This window comes from Vombatus ursinus, unplaced genomic scaffold (assembly GCF_900497805.2).
Source record: "Vombatus ursinus unplaced genomic scaffold, bare-nosed wombat genome assembly UNPS02014798.1, whole genome shotgun sequence".
NCBI lineage: Eukaryota > Metazoa > Chordata > Mammalia > Diprotodontia > Vombatidae > Vombatus > Vombatus ursinus.
Genome location: NW_020954576.1, coordinates 1,282,467 through 1,296,633, shown reverse-complemented (window position 1 = coordinate 1,296,633; position 14,167 = coordinate 1,282,467). Strand labels below are relative to the sequence as shown.

At 39.3% G+C, this 14,167-nt stretch overlaps 1 protein-coding gene across 1 annotated transcript in view; it reads right to left on the bottom strand.

The window, feature by feature from the left end:
- The window catches only part of LOC114049843 (nuclear pore membrane glycoprotein 210-like), a 127,352-nt gene that overhangs the window by 30,633 nt on the left and 82,552 nt on the right, over window positions 1-14,167 (bottom strand). Inside the window, exons 22-27 of the mRNA XM_027871268.1 lie at window positions 10,441-10,573; window positions 10,166-10,228; window positions 9,651-9,830; window positions 7,972-8,052; window positions 7,749-7,880; window positions 4,686-4,844 (exon numbers count right to left, since the gene is read on the bottom strand). Of these exons, the coding sequence (XP_027727069.1) occupies window positions 4,686-4,844; window positions 7,749-7,880; window positions 7,972-8,052; window positions 9,651-9,830; window positions 10,166-10,228; window positions 10,441-10,573 (748 nt within the window). The remainder of the gene's footprint in view (window positions 1-4,685; window positions 4,845-7,748; window positions 7,881-7,971; window positions 8,053-9,650; window positions 9,831-10,165; window positions 10,229-10,440; window positions 10,574-14,167) is intronic.

The window sequence follows — 14,167 nt, the reverse complement described above, 5'->3', positions numbered from 1 at the left end:
GTCACTTAGCCTCAATTGCCTAAAAATAAAAAAAGAAAAAAAATAACATCATACTCTAAACCATCTTCTTTGGCTGTTTCCACTTGGCAAAGAAATCAAGTGTTTGCTGAGGGAGGTAATTTGTGGAATCTTTTGGGCTCCTCATTTTGGTGACTGTTTTGCAATGTTAAAACTTCCCTAAGAAATGATGGTGATCATACTCTACTTTCATCCAATTCCCAGTTTTGAGTCTATGGCTTTTTTTTTTAATAGGTCAGACTACAGTGACTCTAATCATGCACAGCATCTTCTTCCTGTTTTTATTCTTTCTTCTAATTTAGCATGACACCTCATTGTGGCAACTATTTGTAGCTATAGGTGCTCTGTTTTTCAGTGTTTTCTTTTCTTGCCACCTCTAGGTGCCAGAAAGATGCAGAAAGGTGGAAGTGAATTATCAAGGGCATTTAACATAAAGGCATTTGCCCAAGGTAGCTTGCATATTGCACTATGAACAGGACATTTTGAGACAGACTCATCTGTGTTGTAAGAAAGACATTGAAAGATGGCAGAGGAAGAGACACATGAGTCTAGCAATAAGGGGAAGACAGTACTTAGCTAGACCATAGGAAGATAAAAACCTCTAGTAATCAGAGTGCTGACACGTCAGATCTCAGGTTTTACTTGACCATTGGCCAGGAATTGAATACGATCCTGATAGTAATTGGGGTGGGTGATTTTTACCTGTCATGCAGATAAAGATGGTATGACTAGGATAGTGGTAAGACAGTAATTCTTTTCTATCCCTCTTTGTGACTCTAAGACCAAGTATACTTGGCATTAATGGCCATCATTGGGGATATCATTCTCTTTTCTATTCTGATGAAGATGCCTGACATAGAAGAAAGCTGAAAATTCACATTTACTAGAAGTGAAAAAATGTCACCCTTGAAGAATTCTAAATTCAACAACGCTTATTTTATTTTCACTGTACTAAAGAGTCTGAGGAGATGAAATTTCAGACCTCACTAGGAGGCTGTCAGCAGTTCAGGTTTTTTAATGCTGTTCTATCCATTTTTTATTTAATTTAGTGAAATACACTCAGTATATGAATAGGTATTACTTCTGGGTCATGTTTAGTAGGAAAGAGATGAGAATTTTAAATAGGATTGGGGCTAAGCCAATTTGATAAACTATGAATTGTCAGAAAAAGCATTCATACCCTTAGTCTGTAATATACTGAACTCAGGCTTAGCTGCTGGGAATCAGAGGACCCTGATAAGTCCTGTTTGTGCATGTGTAAGAGGGCTAAGCTAAGACTTGGTACAGCTTGAACTCTTACCACCATCTGGTGGCGTTCTCAGGGAGTGCGCTCTGAATAGCCATTCCTTCAGGGCTTCTCTGGGAGGGACATGAATGACTGGTTACCCAACTACTGGTGTATATGTACTTTGCCTGTCTTTTACATATCTGCCTTTGCCATTTCTCAGTAGAATGTAAAGCAGATATCCCTGTGGAGAAAACTCTTTACCCCTGTTACATAAGCACTGATTTTAACCTTTGCTTTAACTTGTTGATGATCTCACTGGACATGAACATTTGATTCAAAAACAATTCCTCAATCAGTAACCAGTTGTTTTGTGTCTGTTAAGATAGAATTGAATTAGTTTTTTGTGATGTTATTTCATCTAGCACCATCTGACTCTCTTAACTTGGACAAAGTGTTCATGACATACAAGTCTGAGGAGCTTCTGAATAGTCTATAAGCTTTTTTTTGGCTTTTTTTCAATTCTTGATCCTGAACCAAATTTTCCTATCTAGTTTGAACCATCTTACCCTATGTCAATCTCCACACTAATGTCACCACCAGGTATCAAGGTATATACTGACTTTGTATAGAGAATCTTAAGTTCATCAAAGATCTGTTTATTTCTTCATCATGTGCAACAAATTTCGGCATCAAACATGAAATGATTTTCTTTTATTTTTAATTAATTTATTTTGATTTATCAACAATCACTTCCATAAGCTTTTGAGTTTTAAATTTTTCTCCCCCTCCCTCCCCATCTCCCTCCCCAAGACGGCACGCAATCTGATATAGGCTATACATACACATTCCTATTTAATATATTTTCACATCAGTGATGTTGTAAGGAAGAATTAGAACCAACAGGAGGAACCACCAGAAAGAGGAAACAAAACACAAGAGAAGAAAAAAAAATAGCAAATAGTATGCTTTGATCTGCATTCAAACTCCATAGTTCTTTCTTTGGATGTAGATAGCATTTTTCATCATGAGGCCTTTGGAGATGTCTTAGATCCTTGTATTGCTGGGAAAGGTTAAGTCTATCAAAGTTAGTTATCGCATAACATGGCTGTTACTGTGTACAATGTTCTCCTGGTTCTGCTCACTTCACTCAGCATCAGTCCATACAAGTCTTTCCAGGTTTTTCTGAAGTTCTGCCTGTTCATCATTTCTTATAGCACAATAGTATTCCATTACATTCATATAACACAACTTATTCAGCCATTCCCCAATTGATAGGCAACCCCTCAATTTCCAATTCTTTGCTCTCCAAAATGGCTGGATCATTGATGAAATGATTTTCAAAGGAGTACCATCTTTACCTCCTGGCTTTCTTCAAGTTGCAGTTAAAACGAAATAAATGCTTGTTGATTGATTGATAAAAGGATCAAAGAAGTGAAGGTAGGGCAGATGTCTTTTGTTTTCCATCAGTCACTTCTCATCTTCCAGACTTAATTCTACCTCATGAGAAAGAAAAACAATTATGCAATAACATTTGTTTTTCCTTTAAATGATCTTTTCATTTACATTGTGGAAGTCACTCTGTAAATTGTTCTCCTAGTTCTGCTTATTTTGCTCTATATAAATTTATAAAAATCTCTCCACATAGTTGTGAACTGATCTAATCATTTTGGAGAGCAATTTGGAACTATGCCCAAAGGGCTATAAAAATGTGCATCCCCTTTGACCCAGCAATAGCATTTTTAGGGTTGTATCCCAAAGAGATCATCAAAATGGGAAAAGGACCCACATGAACATAAAATATTTATAGCAGCTCTTTTTGTGGTGGCAAAGAATTGGAAATTGAGAGGATGCCCATCAATTGGTGAATGGTTAAACAAGTTGTGGTATATGAATGTAATGGAATACTACTGTGCTATAAGAAATGATGAACAGGCAGACTTCAGAAAAACCTGGAAAGACCTGTATGGACTGATGCTGAGTGAAGTGAACAGAACCAGGAGAACATTGTATGCAGTAACGGTGTGTGATGACTAATACTGATAGACTTAACCCTTCTCAGCAACGCAAGGATCTAAGACATCGCCAAAGGCCTTGTGATGGAAAATGCTATCCACATCCAAAGAAAAGACTACGTAGTCTGAATGCAGATCGAAATATATTATTTGCTCTTTCTTTTTCTTCTGTTTTGTTTCTTCTTTCCTGTGGTTCCTCCTATTGGTTCTAATTCTTCTTTACAACATGACTACTGTGAAAATATTTTTAATAAGAACTTATATATAGAGCCTATATCAGATTGCAGGCTGTCTTGAGAAGGGAGGTGGGGAGGGAGGGGGAGAAAATTTAAAACTCAAAAGCTTATGGAGGTGAATGTTGAAAACTAAAAATAAATTAATAAAAATAAAAAAAATTGAAAAAAATCTCTCCACATTTCTCTTAATTTTTTACATTAGTCACTTAATGCAAAATAATATTTTGGGAATCTTAATTTGGTACAGGTATAGCCCCTTCCCCACTGTGGAACAAAAGTTGCTTTTCTTTTCTGATCGATCCCAATCTCTTTTTAATAAAGGAAGATCATATAATTTAGGATTGACACAAAAGTTCTTCAAGCACTAAGCACCAGGAAAGGTCAAAGGTCAATCAGGATTCCTTCAATTTAAGGCACTTGTGTAAACCTCATTAATAATCATAAAAAGTCTGTGACATAGGCAAGAAAGCTTTATGCTTTTTTTAAATGGATAAAGGAACTGGGACTTAGAGAGACTAAGTGACTTGCCATGTAAGGTTATAAGGCTGGAAAGAGGTAGAATCACATTTAAGAAACCAGGTCTTTTGACTTGTATGTCTGTATATTTTCCACTAACAGAGAACCACAACAACCCCCACCCCTCCCCTGCCAAAAAAAAAAAAAAAAATCCCAGGTCCTAAGGAACAGGAAATGGATATCTGAAATGAAGTATTTTTCTTCTGAGTTTTAAAAATAAGGGCATTTGGCTTCAGTCTAAGAATTCTTATACGTATTATAATTATCTCCTCACTATGCTAGGGTAATGCTAGGGTAATTATCATGTATGGGAACAAATGTGAACAAATAAACCTCAAGATACCTGTGTGAGGCACAGATCCATACCATCTCAGGAACTTGGCTCTCTGCCACTTTATCCTCCCTGCTCTGACCTCCACTGGGCCACTGCCTTGTTTATGCTCTTGTGGTGAACTAAGCCTTATGAGTGAGACAAAGAAATGGAATAGCCTATAAGGAGTACATCAGCCCCAAAATGGTAAAGATCTTGGGGTCAGAAGCCTATGTTGAAGACCTTCCTGGCATTCACCTCTTTCTAGATTTCTATTCAGAACAAATTTCCAAGGATGATGAGGAAGTGAGTTCCTATGCCTCCGTGCTGCAGAATGAAGAAACGGCTTGGGTTTGGGCACTTACCAAAATCTGGATTTCATCTGATAGTTCTGGTAAACTCCCCTCAAATTGTCCAGAAGAGATATTCATACAGTGCACAGTGACTTTGATGCTGGTCCGCCCTGCTGCTTTAGTATGGATTGCCATGGCAAAATTATTCTCTTCTGAGAGCTGTAGCGAAACCTGTTAGAGATGGGACAAGAGATGCTCAGGGGCAACAAAACCCTGGGCCATTTCCTCTCTACCATAATGAAAAAAAGAGCAGAATGTAGGTGGGAAATTAGAACCTCTAAGTGTTGGAGTACAAAAACTTATTTTTGTCCTAGTTTCTTTGTCAAAGTCCCTTAATCATAGTTCCCTCTCAGTTTTGCCCATGAGTTGCCTCACTCCATAAAATATCCTAACATGGACAAAGTTTCTGCATGCTGCACAGTAATTTTTGTAATGTCTCCTCCACATTCATAAAGACCGGAGTCAGTTCACTGGCAGATGAAGAGGGTGAAGAAGAGTTCTTCCAACAGCGTCAGGGAAGAGAGAGAGAAACCATTTGCTACTAAGGCCAGAGAGAGAGGCAGGGGCATGGCACAGCTGAGCTGGAGACTTGGAGTCTTAGGACTGCAGACATTAGCTTCCCTCCTTCCTTTTCTGCATTCACCAATTCCAGTAGGAAGGCAATGCAGCAGTAGCAGCGGTAGTGATTATGGTAGAACCTGACAGGAGCCTAAGCTGTACTTGGTTAGAGGGAAGGACTTTTACTTCTATCAGAGTCTCCTGAAAGAAGAAATTACAGGGCAGTGTGAGCCTTAGGCAAAATTCTAAAGTACACGCCTTCTACCTTTTTTACTGGTATTCTCCTTCCCCTCCCTCTCGGTATCCTCTCTCCCCTCCTTCCTAGGGTCCCAGTCCCCCAGTGCTACACAAATTATATCTTTCTCCCAGAGTGCTGAAGAAGAAACTATTCTTTCATTTAAATTTCCAGGCTCTCAGTACAGAGATATCAGTGAGGTCAATTAATAAGCATTTATTAAGTGCTAACAATGTGCCAGGCACTGTGCTAAGTGCTAGGGATAGATAAACAAAGAAAGGCATATTAGGGTACTTGCCCTCAAAGAGCTTACAACAATATACAACCATTATGAAAGCGACAATGAAGAAACAAATATGTACATACAAGATATGTAAATGGGATATAATCTCAGAGGGAAGGCACTAGCAGAGGGTAGGGCAGGAAAGGCTTCTTCCAGAAGGCAGGATTTGAGTTTAGTTTTCTAGGAAACCTAGGAATCCAGGCAGTAGAAGTGGAGATAGTACCAGGCATGGGGGATAGTCAGTGAAAAGACAGTCAGGAGATGCAGAATCTATTGTGTATGAGGGATGGCCAGAGGACAAAGAGGGAAGTAAAGTGTAAAAAGACTGGAAATATAGAAAGGGCCAGGTTGTGAAATGCTTTAAAAGTCAAGCAAAGGATGAGGAAAGTATTCATTAAATGAATTTATACTAAAGTGGGAATGACTGCTATCTCCTCTTAGCTTTTCCAGGGTTATTATCTTGTAAACTCAACTGAATCTTTAATTGGTGAAATTTTAGTCAGTTTGGGGTGGGGGGTGGTTTCTATTGCTGCTAAATCACATCACTTGCTTAATCTGGGATAGAAAAGGAGAGTGTTGGTGGCTCCCTGTCCTTCTCCAAGTCATTGGACTTTGCTCCCCTTCTGCCACTTTTTGTTCAGAGCCTAAGGCCTGGGCCACCCATTTCATTGCTGTTCCTCAATGAAAGGAGAAGGATAATTATCCCTGTAGAGGGAGATGGTTTCCTGTCAAAGAAGTGGAAAGGCCTGACCATCTAGGTTCAGCTGTTTATCCCCCTACTCTACCCTTTTGCTTTGCCCAATTCCCCTCCTTTCTCTTTGGCCACCCCAGCAATTTTCCCACAATCCTGCAGCTTTTCACATTTGCAGGACCAACACTGACTTGAACTCAGTCCTAGAAGTTAAGCCTGGACCCTTGAAATCAGAGTGGTCAGAATGTCATTGAGGAAGAGGATGGGGATGAGGTAAAATTGTGATCATGCTCTATGAGCTCTTCTATCTTGCTTACTACTTCTGCCAAACTACTGTTCAGCACAAACATGATTGAATGTGTTATCAAATGTCTCTAATTAATTTCACTACATTTTATTTGATTATAGTACTATAACAACTCTACATGCATACTTGGTCTTCATAGTTTGCTGCTTTTGTAACATAATTATCTGTTTATAAATTTTAAAAATTAGAAGAAATACTGCCCATGAGTTCTATTTTCAGTAAGATATGCTCAATGCTACTTACCAAGTCACAAGCCAACTTTCTGCCTTTTTTTCCCTCTGAATTTTATTCTAAAACATTTTTCTTTCACTAGGGAATAATAAATCAATACAGATTTATTTAACCTAAAATACAGATCTGTTTTAAATGGCTCCAGCATAGTAGATGCTGGATGACCAAGAATCATGTGAGTAGTCTGACAAAAAACAACTCTATTAAAATACGATTAGAGTTCAGTTAAAGCTAGAGAAAGGATACCTAGTAATATGACAAAGTACCACTGATAACACACTTTAAGGCATGGAGTTGGGCTAGTGTAGCTCATTTACTTTTGGCTAAGAAAACATGTTTAGCACAAGTAAACTCTAGTGTTCTTCGAGTAAAACTACAGGATATTGAATAAGTTCCCAAATCAGAAAAGAAATCAGCATATTCCTCTCAATGCCATATACAGGAAAGACAATAATTGTGATACTAAGTATCACTTTGACTTAAAAACTCACAGTATTTCTAAGGAAGATTGTGATCTCGGAGCTGGAGACAGACTCCATGAAAACAGTGACAAACTTCTCTGTGACTGTGCAACAGAAATTTTTATGTCACAAAACACTTATCAATAAGCTCTTTTAGACAATCCATTGCTCCTACATAACTTTTTTCTTCTTTACATCATTTGCTTCTCTGTCAACAAGGTTTATAGTTCATAGGATAAGAGTTAGCCTAAGCTCCTAATACACTAATAACAAGATTTTGACACAGTGACATAATGGATGAACTCATACCTCTGAGTGCCTGGGTACCAAATCTAGTACATCTCGTTTGCTCATTGACCAGCGGAATGTGAGTCCAGGGTTTGCATTGCTGAAGGAGAAAGGGGTCTGGGTACTGCTTACCCCCATGACATAGACAGGCATCTGATAGAAAAAAGCATCATAATACTGGTTATCCAACCAGCTGACACTGGTGGAATGATAGCTTCAGTGAGAAGTGAGGCTGAGTACTCACCTCTGTGGCTGTGATGAGACGTGTTGCAGGTGCAAGGATCCTAACAGCCCTAAGCTGGACAACTTCTACCTGCACTTCATCCTGTCCAGTAAAGGGAAAAGGAAATTTAGATATGAAAGGAGTGTCTACAACATGGAGAGACGAGCTTGGGTGAGGGCTCTAATTGCAATGCTAATTTTGGTAGTAGAAGCAAAGCTCAAAATACCAATCAGGGTTGAGAATATGACTTTTCTCTTTAAGAAATTTCTTGAGAAAGAGGTCAATGACAAAAGGAAAGGTCTTCTATAATAATGAAAGGTCCAAAGAAGCACTCTTCCAAAAAAAAGTTGTAAACAAAGTAGGTGTCCACTTATTGTGGAATGGCTGTATCAGTCAACATGCCTACTATGTGACAGGATCTACGATAGGTGTTAGGAATACAAAGACAAAAATGAGAAATCCCTTCCCTCAAAAAGCTTACATTCTATTGGGGGAGATAATATGTACATGAATACTTATACAAAATAAGTTGAAAGGTGGTGCTTTAGTTGAGTTTTGAAGGAAATGAGGGATTCTCAGAAGAAGAGGTAAGGAGTGAGGGGAAGATCATTACAGACACAGGGAATGGTCTGTGCAAAGGCATGGGAAGAGGAGATGGGATGTCACCTGTGAGTTGAGGTTTATTGGGCCACAGAGGGAAGGGGAATAATAAATAATAAAGTTGGAAAGTTAAGTTGGGGCCAGGTTGTGAAGGGCTTCACTGGCCAAACAGAGGTGTACATAAAGGTTCTGGAGTATTGGTTGGCGTAAGAAATTAGAAATATGATTATGATGCAAAGTAGAACTAAGAGAATAATATTCTAAATGACTACAATAATGCAAAAGAAAAGATCATCAAAAAGAAGCTAAACTCAGATAAAGTACAGTAGACAACTTCTGTTATAGAAAAAAAGAACCATATCCCTCTCTTCTTGGCAAAGGGGTGAAGGGGCCTACAGACATGGAATGATGCCTATACTGTATGATGAGGTTACTCAGATAATTAATTAAAATTTTTCTTTTACAAAGGAGATTTCAATAAGGGAATATATTGGAAAGTAATTATTTTTTTTAAAAAGTATAAAAATTATTATTTGGGAAGGAAAAACAAGAAATTCCTGGAGGGTACGTGCCATGTTCTGCAATATTAAGAATGATGCTGGTGGGCAGCTAAGTGGCACAGTAGACAGAAAACCAGCCCTGGATTCAGGAGGACCTGAGTTCAAATCCAGCCTCAGACACTTGACACTTACTAGCTGTGTGACCCTGAGCAAGTCACTTAACCCCGACTGCCTCACCAAAAAACAAAAAACAACAACAACAAAAAAGAATGATGCTGGGGCATCTAGGTGGTGCAGTAGATAGAGCACCAGCCCTGGAGGCAAGGAGACCTGAGTTCAAATCCAGTCTCAGACACTTACTAGTCATGTGACCTTAGGCAAGTCATTTAACTCTGATTGCTTCCAGAAAATGTCAAAAATAAGTAATAATTAAAAAAAGAATGATGACACAAATGCTGTAGGTTTTCCGATAAAGACTGCACATTGCCTAGGCCCATTTGAGGAGTCCCAGTTAAGGGGAAAGGAAAGGGTCTTTCTATGATGTCAATATTGGCAGAGAGTAAAGAGAGAGGGAAAAAGTGGAGAGCCCCAAAGATGTACCTGAGAAAACACAATGACTTTGCCAGTATCTTCATTTACTGTCTGGATGGTTCCATGGACCACGGCTGTGCCAACCACCTGTCCTGTGACCTGCCCTCGCCTATTAACAACAGCCACAGTCTGATTACTGATGGAGAAGTGAATGATAGACTGAGGTTGGGGACCACCTTCTGACATTACCTGAAATTCATTTAAACATAACAATGAACAATTGGGGGATGAAAAGAATCCACATCCTACTTCCCAAGATTTTCTCTCTTTTGTCTCCCTCCCCACCTGTTTCCCTATGTAAACCAGTGTGTTGCTCATCAAACTAGTTGGAGAGTAAAAGGATGAGCTGGAAATAGCTCACAGGTTTTTCAAGTGCCAGTTTACACTATGCACGTCAGGGTTAGGAGAAAATGTTCTTTTTTCTTCTTAGTCAGATCCTGTTAGAATTAGGCTTGGAACAGAGTAGAGGAAGCCCACAAGAAGTAGGAGGAGTGAATCTCATTTCTCTCTGCCTTTATGATTACCTGCATCATGTTGGTTGGAATCAGTGTCATTTTCTCTGGAACAAGTCTGAATGGAGGAAACACCTTTGGAGAAAGAATCAAAAGGAAAGTAATTACTCAAGTCAGTTTTTTTTTTTAAACTGCTCAGGCTTTAGATAGCATTTTTTTTTTTAAACTAAAGGACATTTTGGGATTTTCTTTCCAAAAAGAGCAAATAATAACAGAAAGATGGGCAACTTAAACCACAGCCCAGAAGGAGGATGAAGTATGAACTTTGGGCCAGATGGCTTCCTTACTTCAATCTGTCGAGGGGTTGATGTGAACTTTCTTCCCATCTTATCTATGGCAATAGCAACCAATGTGGTTTGCCCAATGGTGACAGCTCGAAGAATATAGCTTTCAGAGTATTCATCTTGTTCCTCCATGAACCTGTAGAGATCCATGTGTCAGGAGTATTGAACCAGGGAATGGAGGGGATCTTATTTTGGTAGTGTCCAAGCTATGGGCTTTCCTGGTTAGGTAGGCAAGTTGCCAGGGACTTCATATCCTGCTCATTCACAGCTTCAGAAGGCTTTGAGTAGCTTACAATGCCAAAGATTAATGACCAGAAATGAATGTCCAAAGCCAAGATACATTTCTGGGCAATGGCAGGAAGCTCTAGAAAAGCAGTGGTTTGTCCTGGAGCTCTAAGAGAATAACAATAACATAACGAGGCCTCATCTCTAACTGGCAGGAATGGCAAACCACCTAATTGTCCTGTATTTCCTATTACCTATGAGGGGATTACCAGCAAAGCTAACTATAAACATACATTGTTTTAGCCCAAAGTACCTCTGCAGAAATGAGAAATCTACCGAAATTTGTTTTCCTCGTCACTAATAACTTCCTTATTGCACATTCCAAAGACTTCTTCCTGTCAAATTCCTTGACCATTTGTATAGCATTTCACATTACTCCTCTGACTTCTTTCCTCAACTGTCAGTGACTTCCTTCCAAGAATGTCTTCCATCTATTCTGTACATATTCAGAGTATAAATGGTGATTTACAATGCTGTCTCCCCTTGTTAAAATATAAGCTTCTTGAGGGTAGGGATAGTATTTTTGCCTTTATTTGTATCCTCAGTGTTTAGTACAGTGCCTGGAACATAGTAAGCATTTAATGTATTTAAAAAAAAAAGATTTTAACTGATATAGAATACAGATAATGAAAAGGCCCAGAGTCAGGAGATAGGAGGGTCATGTGTGAGGAACAGCAAGGTCAGTGGAGTTGGACCACACACCATGTGTAGAAGGGAGTAAAGTATATGAGTGGAGATATGGGAAGGGGCTGGGTCAGGGGTGGGGAACCTGCAGCCTCAAGGCCACATGTGGCCTTCTAGGTCCTTGGGTGTGGCCTTTTGATTGAGTCCAACTCCTTTTATTAAGGGGATTTGTTCTGTGAAGTTTGGAGTGATTCAAAGGGCTGCACTTGAGGGCCTAGAGGGCCACATGTGGCCTTGAAGCCACAGGTTCCCCACCCCTGGGCTGGGATGTGAAAGGTTTTAAGTGCCAAACAGTTATATTTGATCTAGGAGGTAACAGGAAGCCATTGGGGTTTACTGAATGGCCAGCTATGTCCTCAGAAAAACCATCTTGGCAGATGAGCAGAAGCTTGGAGAGGGCAGACTTGAGGCTGCCACAGTCATACAAAGAAGGGGTGAAAAGGGCCAGAACTATGGTGGTGCTCTGTGAGTACAGAGATGGGGAGATATAAGAGATTCTGTGGAGAAAGAAAGGACAAAGAAATGGCAACTGACTGGAAATATAGGGCGAGAGTGAGTGAAGAGTCAGGGATGATAACAATGTCACCATCCTGAGTGTGTGGGAGGACAATGGTACTCAATGGAACTGTGTAAATGTGAAGAGAGGAGGATTTCTTTTTTTGGGGGGGGGAATAAGTTCCATTTTGAACATGCTGAAATTTAGTTGCCTCAAATGGATATCCCATTCAAGATGTCTAAAAGACAATTGGTGATGTGGGACTGGAGCTCTGGTTTGAAATTTGAGGTGGACATACAAGTCTAGGAATTATCCAAATAGAAATAATAAGTGAACCCATATGAACTAATGAAAGCAGAGAGAGAAGGAGAATAGAGAAGGAAAAGAAAAGAACACTCAGAAGAATGGCCTGGATATAGATCCAGGAAAAGTCACCTTTTCATTTGAGACAGGATTGAAGAAGAAAATAGTGTGGGATGATGTCAGAAGAATATGGAAGAGAGAGCTTTCACTGAATGGTCTTGATTGTTTTTGGTGAAACATGAGTTGAGATCCTATGAAGAAAAGTTAGGTGGTGCGAGTGCTATGGGAGGCATAAGAAGGGACTGGAACAGTTGCTGTGGTGCATAGGAGAGGGATTAGGGAGGTGTTAGAGTACTCTTGGGCTGTAGGGAAGGCCCAGTTAAGATTATGGAACATAAATGTGTAACCAGTCAACATGATTTCATGATTTTCTCCAGCTCCATTCAGTAGCACCTGAGTAGGAATGAAGGAGGTGGACATTACAGCATTGTTCTATACTTATCTCACCCTTCCCATACCGGAAGCAGGGTAAGGTACTGTGATTGGATCATTATTAACTCAGGTTCTCCCCTCCCCCTCTCCTTCAAGGGGATAGGCAAGTCCCTCTACCCCCAAAGGTGAGTCCCTGGAACCTGACTGGATTGAGTTAAGGCTCAAACTCAACTTCTTTTGAAGGAACTTCTTGGTGGTCTTTGATTACACTGGCATGTTCTAGACCTGCTTGCCAGGGGTATGGGCATGTCAGACTTGGCATATATCTCAAAATAGAGTATTTATCATTCTACTGCCTGTGAATGACCAGACACATTCCATACTGAAGCAAAGTGGGCTGGTTCTCTCCAAGTTTAAGTGTGGTGAATATCCTTTCTAGGCTATAGCTAAGTAAATATCCTTTTGCTAACCAATGAATGACGAGTGCTTCATTTCATTCCAGTACTGAACCTAAGCTAACAAAGGACTGCTCTGGGTCAGTCCCACAAATTACAGTTACATTCTCATGTGTCTTCTTTGATGCCAAACTTGGTCATTATGGTTTCACAGAAATCAGTTGATATTTTTTTTTCCCCATTTACATGACTGTAGGAACAAAACATACTTTTTTTTGTTTTGCTTACTTTGCTTTGCATCAAAATTCACCTAAGTTTTTCCATTCTTTTTTCTATTCTTTATATTCATAATTTGTTATAGCATACTTCCTAGCTCTGTGACCCTGGGCAAGTCATTTCACTTCTGCCTTCTAAAGTTTTTTCATCTGTAAAATGGAGATAGTAACCGCACCTACATCACAGGCATGTTGCAGAGATCAAAGGAGATAATATGTATAAAATAATATTTAGCACAGTGACTGGCACATAGTAAGCACTATATAAACGCTTATGTCCTTCCCTTCATGTGCCATAATTTGTTTAGCCATTTCCCAGTTGATGAACATCTACTTTTTCTAGTTTCTTGCCACTACAAAAAGTGCTACCAGAAATATTTTGTGAGATATGGTATCTTTCTTTTGATCGTTGATTTCCTTGGGGAATATGTCCTCATGAGGAGTTGGACATTTTAGTTACTTTTTTGCATAATTTCAAATTACTTTCCAGAATGGTTGGACTAATTTACTGCTCCACCATTAGTATCTTAGTGTCCCCATCCTTCGACAACCCCTCCAGCATAGACTATTTCCATCTTTTGTCATATTTGCCAATTTGCTGGGTATGAGGTAAAATCTGAGAAGTTTTATATTTATATTTCTCTTATTACTAGTCTTTTGGAACATTCTTTCATATAGTTGTTAATAATCTGTAATTCTTCTTTTGAGATCAATTTGTTTACATCTTTTGATCACTTAATGAGGAATGGCTTTTGGTCTCATATTTCTGTTAGCTGTCTATATATCTTGGATATAAGACTCTTATTAGAGATATGTGTGTAATGAGGAGGCTGGTTAATGGGAATCCAGTTCTTCCAGCA